This window comes from Oncorhynchus keta, chromosome 7 (genome assembly GCF_023373465.1).
Source record: "Oncorhynchus keta strain PuntledgeMale-10-30-2019 chromosome 7, Oket_V2, whole genome shotgun sequence".
Classification (NCBI taxonomy): domain Eukaryota; kingdom Metazoa; phylum Chordata; class Actinopteri; order Salmoniformes; family Salmonidae; genus Oncorhynchus; species Oncorhynchus keta.
In genome coordinates this window covers 53,691,415-53,707,354 of record NC_068427.1, presented here as the reverse complement: position 1 = coordinate 53,707,354, position 15,940 = coordinate 53,691,415, and the positions used below count along the sequence as shown (strand labels likewise).

General features: G+C 44.6%; 1 protein-coding gene across 3 annotated transcripts in view; it reads right to left on the bottom strand.

The window, feature by feature from the left end:
* Positions 1-15,940, bottom strand: part of fer1l6 (fer-1 like family member 6) — a 55,305-nt gene that overhangs the window by 9,995 nt on the left and 29,370 nt on the right. For all 3 annotated transcript variants that reach the window (XM_052523163.1, XM_052523164.1, XM_052523165.1), the window contains 4 exons: positions 15,042-15,184; positions 14,725-14,813; positions 7,181-7,279; positions 3,509-3,750 (listed from right to left, as the gene is read on the bottom strand). In XM_052523163.1, coding sequence (XP_052379123.1) covers positions 3,509-3,750; positions 7,181-7,279; positions 14,725-14,813; positions 15,042-15,184 — 573 coding nt within the window. The remainder of the gene's footprint in view (positions 1-3,508; positions 3,751-7,180; positions 7,280-14,724; positions 14,814-15,041; positions 15,185-15,940) is intronic.

Sequence of the window (15,940 nt, the reverse complement as noted above, 5' to 3'; positions counted from 1 at the left end):
CTCTCGTTTCACTCGTACAGGAAGTATTGAGATAGGAGAAACGTCCATCTTAACTCTCGTTTCACTCGTACAGGAAGTATGAGATTGGAGAAACGTCCATCTTAACTCTCGTTTCACTCGTACAGGAAGTATGAGAACAGAGACACGTCCATCTTAACTCTCGTTTCACTCGTACAGGAAGTATGAGAACAGAGACACGTCCATCTTAACTCTCGTTTCACTCGTACAGGAAGTATGACATTGGAGAAACATCCATCTTAACTCTCGTTTCACTCGTACAGGAAGTATGAGATTGGAGAAACGTCCATCTTAACTCTCGTTTCACTCGTACAGGAAGTATTGAGATTGGAGAAACGTCCATCTTAACTCTCGTTTCACTCGTACAGGAAGTATGAGATTGGAGAAACGTCCATCTTAACTCTCGTTTCACTCGTACAGGAAGTATGAGATTGGAGAAACGTTCATCTTAACTCTCGTTTCACTCGTACAGGAAGTATGAGAACAGAGACACGTCCATCTTAACTCTCGTTTCACTCGTACAGGAAGTATGAGAACAGAGACACGTCCATCTTAACTCTCGTTTCACTCGTACAGGAAGTATGACATTGGAGAAACATCCATCTTAACTCTCGTTTCACTCGTACAGGAAGTATGAGAACAGAGACACGTCCATCTTAACTCTCGTTTCACTCGTACAGGAAGTATGAGAACAGAGACACGTCCATCTTAACTCTCGTTTCACTCGTACAGGAAGTATGAGAACAGAGACACGTCCATCTTAACTCTCGTTTCACTCGTACCGGAAGTATGAGATAGGAGAAACGTCCATCTTAACTCTCGTTTCACTCGTACAGGAAGTATGAGAACAGAGAAACGTCCATCTTAACTCTCGTTTCACTCGTACAGGAAGTATGAGATAGGAGAAACGTCCATCTTAACTCTCGTTTCACTCGTACAGGAAGTATGAGATAGGAGAAACGTCCATCTTAACTCTCGTTTCACTCGTACAGGAAGTATGAGATTGGAGAAACGTCCATCTTAACTCTCGTTTCACTCGTACAGGAAGTATGAGATTGGAGAAACGTCCATCTTAACTCTCGTTTCACTCGTACAGGAAGTATGAGATAGGAGAAACGTTCATCTTAACTCTCGTTTCACTCGTACAGGAAGTATGAGATTGGAGAAACGTCCATCTTAACTCTCGTTTCACTCGTACAGGAAGTATGAGATAGGAGAAACGTCCATCTTAACTCTCGTTTCACTCGTACCGGAAGTATGAGATAGGAGAAACGTCCATCTTAACTCTCGTTTCACTCGTACAGGAAGTATGAGATTGGAGAAACGTCCATCTTAACTCTCGTTTCACTCGTACAGGAAGTATGAGATTGGAGAAACGTCCATCTTAACTCTCGTTTCACTCGTACAGGAAGTATTGAGATAGGAGAAACGTCCATCTTAACTCTCGTTTCACTCGTACAGGAAGTATGAGATTGGAGAAACGTCCATCTTAACTCTCGTTTCACTCGTACAGGAAGTATGAGATAGGAGAAACGTTCATCTTAACTCTCGTTTCACTCGTACAGGAAGTATGAGATTGGAGAAACGTCCATCTTAACTCTCGTTTCACTCGTACAGGAAGTATGAGATAGGAGAAACGTCCATCTTAACTCTCGTTTCACTCGTACAGGAAGTATGAGATAGGAGAAACGTCCATCTTAACTCTCGTTTCACTCGTACCGGAAGTATGAGATAGGAGAAACGTCCATCTTAACTCTCGTTTCACTCGTACAGGAAGTATGAGATTGGAGAAACGTCCATCTTAACTCTCATTTCACTCGTACAGGAAGTATTGAGATAGGAGAAACGTCCATCTTAACCCTCGTTTCACTCGTACAGGAAGTATGAGATTGGAGAAACGTCCATCTTAACTCTCGTTTCACTCGTACAGGAAGTATGAGAACAGAGACACGTCCATCTTAACTCTCGTTTCACTCGTACAGGAAGTATTGAGATAGGAGAAACGTCCATCTTAACTCTCGTTTCACTCGTACAGGAAGTATGAGATTGGAGAAACGTCCATCTTAACTCTCGTTTCACTCGTACAGGAAGTATGAGATAGGAGAAACGTTCATCTTAACTCTCGTTTCACTCGTACAGGAAGTATGAGATTGGAGAAACGTCCATCTTAACTCTCGTTTCACTCGTACAGGAAGTATGAGATAGGAGAAACGTCCATCTTAACTCTCGTTTCACTCGTACAGGAAGTATGAGATAGGAGAAACGTCCATCTTAACTCTCGTTTCACTCGTACCGGAAGTATGAGATAGGAGAAACGTCCATCTTAACTCTCGTTTCACTCGTACAGGAAGTATGAGATTGGAGAAACGTCCATCTTAACTCTCGTTTCACTCGTACAGGAAGTATGAGAACAGAGACACGTCCATCTTAACTCTCGTTTCACTCGTACAGGAAGTATGAGATAGGAGAAACGTCCATCTTAACTCTCGTTTCACTCGTACAGGAAGTATGAGAACAGAGAAACGTCCATCTTAACTCTCGTTTCACTCGTACAGGAAGTATGAGATAGGAGAAACGTCCATCTTAACTCTCGTTTCACTCGTACAGGAAGTATGAGATTGGAGAAACGTCCATCTTAACTCTCGTTTCACTCGTACAGGAAGTATGAGATTGGAGAAACGTCCATCTTAACTCTCGTTTCACTCGTACAGGAAGTATGAGATTGGAGAAACGTCCATCTTAACCCTCGTTTCACTCGTACAGGAAGTATGAGATTGGAGAAACGTCCATCTTAACTCTCGTTTCACTCAGAAGTACAGGAAGTATGAGATAGGAGAAACGTCCATCTTAACCCTCGTTTCACTCGTACAGGAAGTATGAGATTGGAGAAACGTCCATCTTAACTCTCGTTTCACTCGTACAGGAAGTATGAGATTGGAGAAACGTCCATCTTAACTCTCGTTTCACTCGTACAGGAAGTATGAGATTGGAGAAACGTCCATCTTAACTCTCGTTTCACTCGTACAGGAAGTATGAGATTGGAGAAACGTCCATCTTAACCCTCGTTTCACTCGTACAGGAAGTATGAGAACAGAGAAACGTCCATCTTAACTCTCGTTTCACTCGTACAGGAAGTATGAGATTGGAGAAACGTCCATCTTAACTCTCGTTTCACTCGTACAGGAAGTATGAGATTGGAGAAACGTCCATCTTAACCCTCGTTTCACTCGTACAGGAAGTATGAGAACAGAGAAACGTCCATCTTAACTCTCGTTTCACTCGTACAGGAAGTATGAGAACAGAGAAACGTCCATCTTAACTCTCGTTTCACTCGTACAGTGTTAACGGGGTTGGGATGTGATTTCCCTGATTAATCAGCAATACCTGATCGTGATCATTGAAATAAACCTGTCCCCCTTCCTCCCATTGACTACTGCCTTTACGGCCCAGGGAAAGGAGTCAAACCAGAGTCTCTTTCTCTCTCTCTTACCCAAGAAATCATCAGACGACAGCCTGTCAAAGTCCCAGACCTGCATCACCAACATGGCCGGTAGCTTCTGCTCTGTCTTGTCCAGGGAGAAGATGCTGCCCCTCTTACTGACTACCACCACCTTCTCGGCAGGCAGGTAGGTAAAGGGGAACACCAGGCGCCAGTTGAAGTTTCCCTCCCCAGTCAGAGAGTTGTAGTGAACATCAGTCTCCTGCCGATCGTCCTCAAAGCCCTTAAGCCACCTGAAAAAAAGTATACAATTATACAAATATCATTTTCAGCGTATTGAGTGAGAGAGGATGACAGTGGAAAAAAATAGAGAGGATGACAGTAGAGAAAGATAGAGAGGATGACAGTAGAGAAAGATAGAGAGGATGACAGTAGAGAAAGATAGAGAGGATGACAGTAGAGGATGACAGTGGAGAAAGATAGAGAGGATGACAGTAGAGAAATATATAGAGGATGACAGTGGAGAAAGATAGAGAGGATGACAGTGGAGAAAGATAGAGAGGATGACAGTGGAGAAAGATAGAGAGGATGACAGTGGAGAAAGATAGAGAGGATGACAGTAGAGAAAGATAGAGAGGATGACAGTGGAGAAAGATAGAGAGGATGACAGTAGAGGATGACAGTACAGAAAGATAGAGGATGGCAGTAGAGAAATATAGAGAGGATGACAGTGGAGAAAGATAGAGGATGACAGTAGACAGATAGAGAGGATGACAGTAGAGAAAGATAGAGAGGATGACAGTAGAGAAAGATATAGAGGATGACAGTGGAGAAAGATAGAGAGGATGACAGTAGACAGATAGAGAGGATGACAGTAGAGAAAGATAGGATGACAGTGGAGAAAGATAGAGAGGATGACAGTAGAGAAAGATAGAGAGGATGACAGTAGAGAAAGATAGAGAGGATGACAGTAGACAGATAGAGAGGATGACAGTGGAGAAAGATAGAGAGGATGACAGTGGAGAAATATATAGAGGATGACAGTGGAGAAAGATAGAGAGGATGACAGTAGAGGATGACAGTACAGAAAGATAGAGGATGGCAGTAGAGAAATATAGAGAGGATGACAGTGGAGAAAGATAGAGAGGATGACAGTAGAGAAAGATAGAGAGGATGACAGTAGAGAAAGATAGAGAGGATGACAGTGGAGAAAGATAGAGAGGATGACAGTGGAGAAAGATAGAGAGGATGACAGTAGAGAAATATATAGAGGATGACAGTGGAGAAAGATAGAGAGGATGACAGTAGAGAAAGATAGAGAGGATGACAGTAGAGAAATATAGAGGATGGCAGTAGAGAAAGATATAGAGGATGACAGTAGAGTAATATATAGAGGATGACAGGAGAGAAATATATAGAGGATGACAGTTGAGAAAGATAGAGAGGATGACAGTGGAGAAAGATAGAGAGGATGACAGTGGAGAAAGATAGGGGGATGACAGTGGAGAAAGATAGAGGATGACAGTAGAGAAATATATATAGACAATGACAGTAGAGAAAGATATATAGATGATGACAGTAGCGAGAAGATATATAGAGGATGACAGTAGAGAAAGATATATAGAGGATGACAGTAGAGAAAGATATATAGATGATGACAGTAGCGAAAGATATATAGAGGATGACAGTAGCGGAAGATATAGAGGATGACAGTAGAGAAAGATATAGAGGATGACAGTAGAGAAATATATAGAGGATGACAGTAGAGAAAGATATATAGAGGATGACAGTAGAGAAAGATATATATAGGATGACAGTAGAGAAAGATATATAGAGGATGACAGTAGCGAAAGATATATAGAGGATGACAGTAGCGGAAGATATAGAGGATGACAGTAGAAATATATAGAGGATGACAGTAGAGAAATATATAGAGGATGACAGTGGAGAAAGCTATAGAGGATGACAGTAGAGAAAGATATAGAGGATGACAGTAGAGAAAGATAGAGGATGACAGTAGAGAAATATATAGAGGATGACAGTGGTGAAAGTAGGCCGGATTCGACCTATGCTGACACCCTAGACCTGTGTGCTCCTAGACCTGTGTGCCCTAGACCTGTGTGCCCTAGACCTGTGCTGATACCCTAGACCTGTGTGCTCCTAGACCTGTGCTGATACCCTAGACCTGTGTGCCCCTAGACCTGTGTGCCCCTAGACCTGTGCTGACACCCTAGACCTGTGTGCCCCTAGACCTGTGTGCCCCTAGACCTGTGTGACACCCTATAGACCTGTGTGCCCTAGACCTGTGTGCCCCTAGACCTGTGTGCCGCTAGACCTGTGTGCCACTAGACCTGTGCTGACACCCTAGACCTGTGTGCCCCTAGACCTGTGCCCCTAGACCTGTGTGCCACTAGACCTGTGTTGACACCCTAGACCTGTGTGCCCCTAGACCTGTGTTGACACCCTAGACCTGTGTGCCCCTAGACCTGTGTTGACACCCTAGACCTGTGTGCCCCTAGACCTTTGTTCGACATCCTAGACCTGTGTGCCCCTAGACCTGTGTTGACACCCTAGACCTGTGTGCCCCTAGACCTGTGTTGACACCCTAGACCTGTGTGCCCCTAGACCTTTGTGCCCCTAGACCTGTGTTGACACCCTAGACCTGTGCTGACACCCTAGACCTGTGTGCCCCTAGACCTGTGTGCCCCTAGACCTGTGAGCCCCTAGACCTGTGCTGAGCCCCTAGACCTGTGTGCCCTAGACCTGTGTACCCTAGACCTGTGTGCCACTAGACCTGTGCTGACACCCTAGACCTGTGTGCCCCTAGACCTGTGTGCCCCTAGACCTGTGCTGACACCCTAGACCTGTGTGCCCCTAGACCTGTGTGCCCTAGACCCGTGTGCCCCTAGACCTGTGCTGACACCCTAGACCTGTGAGCCCCTAGACCTGTGTGCCCCTAGACCTGTGTGCCCCTAGACCTGTGTTGACACCCTAGACCTGTGTGCCCCTAGACCTGTGTGCCCCTAGACCTTTGTGCCCCTAGACCTTTGTTGACACCCTAGACCTGTGTGCCCCTAGACCTGTGTGCCCCTAGACCTGTGTGCCCCTAGACCTGTGTGCCCCTAGACCTGTGTGCCCCTAGACCTGTGCTGACACCCTAGACCTGTGTGCCCTAGACCTGTGTGCCCCTAGACCTGTGTGCCCCTAGACCTGTGCTGACACCCTAGACCTGTGTGCCCCTAGACCTGTGTGCCCTAGACCTGTGTGCCCTAGACCTGTGTGCCCCTAGACCTGTGTGCCCCTAGACCTGTGTGCCCCTAGACCTGTGCTGACACCCTAGACCTGTGTGCCCCTAGACCTGTGTGCCCCTAGACCTGTGTGCCCCTAGACCTGTGTGCCCCTAGACCTGTGTGCCCCTAGACCTCTGCTGACACCCTAGACCTGTGTGCCCCTAGACCTGTGTGCCCCTAGACCTGTGTGCTCCTAGACCTGTGCTGACACCCTTGACCTGTGTGCCCCTAGACCTGTGTGCCCCTAGACCTGTGTGCCCCTAGACCTGTGTGCCCCTAGACCTGTGTGCCCCTAGACCTGTGTGCCCTTAGGTCCATCAAGGTCCTTTTCAGAAGCCCGATCTTCAGGGATGAGCTGAATGTAATCTATAATCATCAATGTCTGTCTTTATATTGGATTGGTTTTGAAACCCCCCACTGTCACTCCACTCACCCTTTGACGTAGATGTCACTAGACTGTGTTCCTGTGAGGATGTTAGTGTCCTCCAGAATCACATCTTCGGTGTTCCAGATGATGATTCTCAACTCAAACCTTCACAGGATCAATAATCAATGAATCAACTCATACCTTCACAGGATCAACAATCAATGAATCAACTCATACCTTCACAGGATCAACAATCAATGAATCAACTCATACCTTCACAGGATCAATAATCAATGAATCAATCAATTCATACCTTCAAATGATTAACAATCAATCAATCAATTCATACCTTCACAGGACCAACAATTTCATTGAACTGGCCTGGTGTATATTGGTCTTGTGTTGAACTGGCCTGGTGTATATTGGTCTTGTATTGAACTGGCCTGGTGTATATTGGTCTTGTATTGAACTGGCCTGGTGTATATTGGTCTTGTATTGAACTGGCCTGGTGTATATTGGTCTTGTATTGAACTGGCCTGGTGTATATTGGTCTTGTATTGAACTGGCCTGGGGTATATTGGTCTTGTGTTGAACTGGCCTGGTGTATATTGGTCTTGAACTGGCCTGGTGTATATTGGTCTTGTATTGAACTGGCCTGGTGTATATTGGTCTTGTATTGAACTGGCCTGGGGTATATTGGTCTTGTGTTGAACTGGCCTGGTGTATATTGGTCTTGTATTGAACTGGCCTGGTGTATATTGGTCTTGTATTGAACTGGCCTGGGGTATATTGGTCTTGTATTGAACTGGCCTGGTGTATATTGGTCTTGTATTGAACTGGCCTGGTGTATATTGGTCTTGTATTGAACTGGCCTGGTGTATATTGGTCTTGTATTGAACTGGCCTGGTGTATATTGGTCTTGTATTGAACTGGCCTGGTGTATATTGGTCTTGTGTTGAACTGGCCTGGTGTATATTGGTCTTGTGTTGAACTGGCCTGGTGTATATTGGTCTTGTATTGAACTGGCCTGGTGTATATTGGTCTTGTATTGAACTGGCCTGGTGTATATTGGTCTTGTATTGAACTGGCCTGGTGTATATTGGTCTTGTATTGAACTGGCCTGGTGTATATTGGTCTTGTATTGAACTGGCCTGGTGTATATTGGTCTTGTATTGAACTGGCCTGGTGTATATTGGTCTTGTATTGAACTGGCCTGGTGTATATTGGTCTTGTGTTGAACTGGCCTGGTGTATATTGGTCTTGTGTTGAACTGGCCTGGTGTATATTGGTCTTGTATTGAACTGGCCTGGTGTATATTGGTCTTGTATTGAACTGGCCTGGTGTATATTGGTCTTGTATTGAACTGGCCTGGTGTATATTGGTCTTGTGTTGAACTGGCCTGGTGTATATTGGTCTTGTATTGAACTGGCCTGGTGTATATTGGTCTTGTATTGAACTGGCCTGGTGTATATTGGTCTTGTATTGAACTGGCCTGGTGTATATTGGTCTTGTATTGAACTGGCCTGGTGTATATTGGTCTTGTATTGAACTGGCCTGGTGTATATTGGTCTTGTATTGAACTGGCCTGGTGTATATTGGTCTTGTATTGAACTGGCCTGGTGTATATTGGTCTTGTATTGAACTGGCCTGGTGTATATTGGTCTTGTATTGAACTATTGAACTGGCCTGGTGTATATTGGTCTTGTATTGAACTGGCCTGGTGTATATTGGTCTTGTATTGAACTGGCCTGGTGTATATTGGTCTTGTATTGAACTGGCCTGGTTTGAGGTATATTGGTCTTGTATTGAACTGGCCTGGTGTATATTGGTCTTGTGTTGAACTGGCCTGGTGTATATTGGTCTTGTATTGAACTGGCCTGGTGTATATTGGTCTTGTATTGAACTGGCCTGGTGTATATTGGTCTTGTATTGAACTGGCCTGGTGTATATTGGTCTTGTATTGAACTGGCCTGGTGTATATTGGTCTTGTATTGAACTGGCCTGGTGTATATTGGTCTTGTATTGAACTGGCCTGGTGTATATTGGTCTTGTATTGAACTGGCCTGGTGTATATTGGTCTTGTATTGAACTGGCCTGGTGTATATTGGTCTTGTATTGAACTGGCCTGGTGTATATTGGTCTTGTATTGAACTGGCCTGGTGTATATTGGTCTTGTATTGAACTGGCCTGGTGTATATTGGTCTTGTATTGAACTGGCCTGGTCTTGTATTGAACTGGCCTGGTGTATATTGGTCTTGTATTGAACTGGCCTGGTGTATATTGGTCTTGTATTGAACTGGCCTGGGGTATATTGGTCTTGTATTGAACTGGCCTGGTGTATATTGGTCTTGTATTGAACTGGCCTGGTGTATATTGGTCTTGTGTTGAACTGGCCTGGGGTATATTGGTCTTGTATTGAACTGGCCTGGTGTATATTGGTCTTGTATTGAACTGGCCTGGTGTATATTGGTCTTGTATTGAACTGGCCTGGTGTATATTGGTCTTGTATTGAACTGGCCTGGGGTATATTGGTCTTGTATTGAACTGGCCTGGTGTATATTGGTCTTGTATTGAACTGGCCTGGGGTATATATGGTCTTGTATTGAACTGGCCTGAACTGGCCTGGTGTATATTGGTCTTGTATTGAACTGGCCTGGTGTATATTGGTCTTGTATTGAACTGGCCTGGTGTATATTGGTCTTGTATTGAACTGGCCTGGTGTATATTGGTCTTGTCTTGGTATTGAACTGGCCTGGTGTATATTGGTCTTGTATTGAACTGGCCTGGTGTATATTGGTCTTGTATTGAACTGGCCTGGTGTATATGGTCTTGTATTGAACTGGCCTGGTGTATATTGGTCTTGTGTTGAACTGGCCTGGTGTATATTGGTCTTGTATTGAACTGGCCTGGTGTATATTGGTCTTGTATTGAACTGGCCTGGTGTATATTGGTCTTGTGTTTGAACTGGCCTGGGTATATTGGTCTTGTGTTGAACTGGCCTGGTGTATATTGGTCTTGTATTGAACTGGCCTGGTGTATATTGGTCTTGTATTGAACTGGCCTGGTGTATATTGGTCTTGTGTTGAACTGGCCTGGTGTATATTGGTCTTGTGTTGAACTGGCCTGGTGTATATTGGTCTTGTATTGAACTGGCCTGGTGTATATTGGTCTTGTATTGAACTGGCCTGGTGTATATTGGTCTTGTATTGAACTGGCCTGGTGTATATTGGTCTTGCCTGGGGTTGGCTTGTGGTGTATTGAACTGGCCTGGTGTATATTGGTCTTGTATTGAACTGGCCTGGTGTATATTGGTCTTGTATTGAACTGGCCTGGGGTATATTGGTCTTGTATTGAACTGGCCTGGTGTATATTGGTCTTGTATTGAACTGGCCAGGGGTATATTGAACTGGCCTGGTGTATATTGGTCTTGTATTGAACTGGCCTGGTGTATATTGGTCTTGTATTGAACTGGCCTGGTGTATATTGGTCTTGTATTGAACTGGCCTGGTGTATATTGGTCTTGTATTGAACTGGCCTGGTGTATATTGGTCTTGTATTGAACTGGCCTGGGGTATATTGGTCTTGTATTGAACTGGCCTGGGGTATATTGGTCTTGTGTTGAACTGGCCTGGTGTATATTGGTCTTGTATTGAACTGGCCTGGTGTTATTGGTCTTGTATTGTATATTGGTCTTGTATTGAACTGGCCTGGTGTATATTGGTCTTGTATTGAACTGGCCTGGTGTATATTGGTCTTGTATTGAACTGGCCTGGTGTATATTGGTCTTGTATTGAACTGGCCTGGTGTATATTGGTCTTGTAACTGGCCTGGTGTATATTGGTCTTTGAACTGGCCTGGTGTATATTGGTCTTGTATTGAACTGGCCTGGTGTATATTGGTCTTGTGTTGAACTGGCCTGGGGTATATTGGTCTTGTATTGAACTGGCCTGGTGTATATTGGTCTTGTATTGAACTGGCCTGGTGTATATTGGTCTTGTATTGAACTGGCCTGGTGTATATTGGTCTTGTATTGAACTGGCCTGGGGTATATTGGTCTTGTATTGAACTGGCCTGGTGTATATTGGTCTTGTATTGAACTGGCCTGGTGTATATTGGTCTTGTATTGAACTGGCCTGGTGTATATTGGTCTTGTATTGAACTGGCCTGGTGTATATTGGTCTTGTATTGAACTGGCCTGGTGTATATTGGTCTTGTATTGAACTGGCCTGGTGTATATTGGTCTTGTATTGAACTGGCCTGGTGTATATTGGTCTTGTATTGAACTGGCCTGGTGTATATTGGTCTTGTACTGGCCTGAACTGGCTTGTATTGAACTGGCCTGGTGTATATTGGTCTTGTATTGAACTGGCCTGGTGTATATTGGTCTTGTATTGAACTGGCCTGGTGTATATTGGTCTTGTATTGAACTGGCCTGGTGTATATTGGTCTTGTATTGAACTGGCCTGGTGTATATTGGTCTTGTATTGAACTGGCCTGGTGTATATTGGTCTTGTGTTGAACTGGCCTGGTGTATATTGGTCTTGTATTGAACTGGCCTGGTGTATATTGGTCTTGTATTGAACTGGCCTGGTGTATATTGGTCTTGTATTGAACTGGCCTGGTGTATATTGGTCTTGTATTGAACTGGCCTGGTGTATATTGGTCTTGTATTGAACTGGCCTGGTGTATATTGGTCTTGTATTGAACTGGCCTGGTGTATATTGGTCTTGTATTGAACTGGCCTGGTGTATATTGGTCTTGTATTGAACTGGCCTGGTGTATATTGGTCTTGTATTGAACTGGCCTGGTGTATATATGGCCTGGTCTTGTATTGAACTGGCCTGGTGTATATTGGTCTTGTATTGAACTGGCCTGGTGTATATTGGTCTTGTATTGAACTGGCCTGGTGTATATTGGTCTTGTATTGAACTGGCCTGGTGTATATTGGTCTTGTATTGAACTGGCCTGGTGTATATTGGTCTTGTATTGAACTGGCCTGGTATATTGGTCTTGTATAACTGGCCTGGTGTATATTGGTCTTGTATTGAACTGGCCTGGTGTATATTGGTCTTGTATTGAACTGGCCTGGTGTATATTGGTCTTGTATTGAACTGGCCTGGTGTATATTGGTCTTGTATTGAACTGGCCTGGTGTATATTGGTCTTGTATTGAACTGGCCTGGTGTATATGGCCTGGTCTTGTATTGAACTGGCCTGGTGTATATTGGTCTTGTATTGAACTGGCCTGGTGTATATTGGTCTTGTATTGAACTGGCCTGGTGTATATTGGTCTTGTATTGAACTGGCCTGGTGGTCTTGTAACTGGCCTGGTCTTGTATTGAACTGGCCTGGTGTATATTGGTCTTGTATTGAACTGGCCTGGAACTGGCCTATATTGGTCTTGTGGCCTGGTGTATTGAACTGGCCTGGTGTATATTGGTCTTGTATATTGGTCTTGTGGTTGAACTGGCCTGGTGTATATTGGTCTTGTATTGAACTGGCCTGGTGTATATTGGTCTTGTATTGAACTGGCCTGGTGTATATTGGTCTTGTATTGAACTGGCCTGGTGTATATTGGTCTTGTATTGAACTGGCCTGGTGTATATTGGTCTTGTAACTGGCCTGAACTGGCCTGGTGTATATTGGTCTTGTATTGAACTGGCCTGGTGTATATTGGTCTTGTATTGAACTGGCCTGGTGTATATTGGTCTTGTATTGAACTGGCCTGGTGTATATTGGTCTTGTATTGAACTGGCCTGGTGTATATTGGTCTTGTATTGAACTGGCCTGGTGTATATTGGTCTTGTATTGAACTGGCCTGGTGTATATTGGTCTTGTATTGAACTGGCCTGGTGTATATTGGTCTTGTATTGAACTGGCCTGGTGTATATTGGTCTTGTATTGAACTGGCCTGGTGTATATTGAACTGGCCTGGTGTATATTGGTCTTGTATTGAACTGGCCTGGTGTATATTGGTCTTGTATTGAACTGGCCTGGTGTATATTGGTCTTGTATTGAACTGGCCTGGTGTATATTGGTCTTGTATTGAACTGGCCTGGTGTATATTGGTCTTGTGTTGAACTGGCCTGGTGTATATTGGTCTTGTATTGAACTGGCCTGGTGTATATTGGTCTTGTATTGAACTGGCCTGGTGTATATTGGTCTTGTATTGAACTGGCCTGGTGTATATTGGTCTTGTGTTGGTCTTGTATTGAACTGGCCTGGTGTATATTGGTCTTGTATTGAACTGGCCTGGTGTATATTGGTCTTGTATTGAACTGGCCTGGTGTATATTGGTCTTGTATTGAACTGGCCTGGTGTATATTGGTCTTGTATTGAACTGGCCTGGTGTATATTGGTCTTGTATTGAACTGGCCTGGTGTATATTGGTCTGGTATTGAACTGGCCTGGTGTATATTGGTCTTGTATTGAACTGGCCTGGTGTATATTGGTCTTGTATTGAACTGGCCTGGTGTATATTGGTCTTGTATTGAACTGGCCTGGTGTATATTGGTCTTGTATTGAACTGGCCTGGTGTATATTGGTCTTGTATTGAACTGGCCTGGTGTATATTGGTCTTGTATTGAACTGGCCTGGTGTATATTGGTCTTGTATTGAACTGGCCTGGGGTATATTGGTCTTGTATTGAACTGGCCTGGTGTATATTGGTCTTGTATTGAACTGGCCTGGTGTATATTGGTCTTGTATTGAACTGGCCTGGTGTATATTGGTCTTGTATGGCCTGGTGTATACTGGTCTTGTATTGAACTGGCCTGGTGTATATTGGTCTTGTATTGAACTGGCCTGGTGTATATTGGTCTTGTATTGAACTGGCCTGGTGTATATTGGTCTTGTATTGAACTGGCCTGGTGTATATTGGTCTTGTATTGAACTGGCCTGGTGTATATTGGTCTTGTATTGAACTGGCCTGGTGTATATTGGTCTTGTATTGAACTGGCCTGGTGTATATTGGTCTTGTGTTGAACTGGCCTGGTGTATATTGGTCTTGTATTGAACTGGCCTGGTGTATATTGGTCTTGTATTGAACTGGCCTGGTGTATATTGGTCTTGTGTTGAACTGGCCTGGTGTATATTGGTCTTGTATTGAACTGGCCTGGTGTATATTGGTCTTGTATTGAACTGGCCTGGTGTATATTGGTCTTGTGTTGAACTGGCCTGGTGTATATTGGTCTTGTATTGAACTGGCCTGGTGTATATTGGTCTTGTGTTGAACTGGCCTGGTGTATATTGGTCTTGTATTGAACTGGCCTGGTGTATATTGGTCTGGTATTGAACTGGCCTGGTGTATATTGGTCTTGCATTGAACTGGCCTGGTGTATATTGGTCTTGTATTGAACTGGCCAGGGGTATATTGGTCTTGTATTGAACTGGCCTGGGGTATATTGGTCTTGTATTGAACTGGCCTGGTGTATATTGAACTGGCCTGGTGTATATTGAACTGGCCTGGGGTATATTGGTCTTGTATTGAACTGGCCTGGTGTATATTGAACTGGCCTGGTGTATATTGAACTGGCCTGGGGTATATTGGTCTTGTATTGGGGCCTATCTGGCATATAGCTGACCTAGTGATACAGAGTGACGAAGCCTTACCCTTTAGGTTTACGAGGGGAGATGTCTACAGAGGGTAATGGGTGGGGCATATCCATGGGGAACATGTCCACCCACATCTGGAGCTGGCCCTAAACCACACACACACACACACACACACACACACACACACACACACACACACACACACACACACACACACACACACACACACACACACACACACACACACACACACACACACACACACACACACACACACACACACACACATACACTTGTGAAGATGAACAAATTGCATAATATATATATATTTTTTAAGTCAAGTGGTTATTTTGATAGAAGAGATGTGTTATTACCTGGTCCATGCCAGGCCTGGCCTTGTTGTACAGAGTCCGTGTCTCGATGTGCTCTGGGACAAGTCTACACCCCACCCCTGGAATCTCAGTCCATCTGTGAAGGATCTTCAGAGCCAGATGTTCGTAGGATTCCACCGTCTGCTCTGTACACAGCAGAAAATCATAATCAGTACCTTATTGGATGGAATTACACAAGTCACTGTGACTCGATGCTGTCGTTGCCTGTCACTGTGACTCGATGCTGTCGTTGCCTGTCACTGTGACTAGATGCTGTCGTTGCCTGTCACTGTGACTCAATACAGTCTTTGCCTGTCACTGTGACTCGATGCAGTCGTTGCCTGTCACTGTGACTCGATGCAGTCTTTGCCTGTCACTGTGACTCGATGCTGTCGTTGCCTGTCACTGTGACTCGATGCAGTCTTTGCCTGTCACTGTGACTCGATGCTGTCGTTGCCTGTCACTGTGATGTGATACAGTCTTTGCCTGTCACTGTGACTAGATGCTGTCGTTGCCTGTCACTGTGACTAGATGCTGTCGTTGCCTGTCACTGTGATGTGATACAGTCGTTGCCTGTCACTGTGACTCGATGCAGTCATTGCCTGTCACTGTGACTAGATGCTGTCATTGCCTGTCACTGTGACTAGATGCTGTCGTTGCCTGTCACTGTGACTAGATGCTGTCGTTGCCTGTCACTGTGACTAGATGCTGTCATTGCCTGTCACTGTGACTAGATGCTGTCGTTGCCTGTCACTGTGACTAGATGCTGTCGTTGCCTGTCACTGTGACTAGATGCTGTCGTTGCCTGTCACTGTGATGTGATGCAGTCTTTGCCTGTCACTGTCTGTCACTGTGATGTGATACAGTCTTTGCCTGTCACTGTGACTAGATGCTGTCGTTGC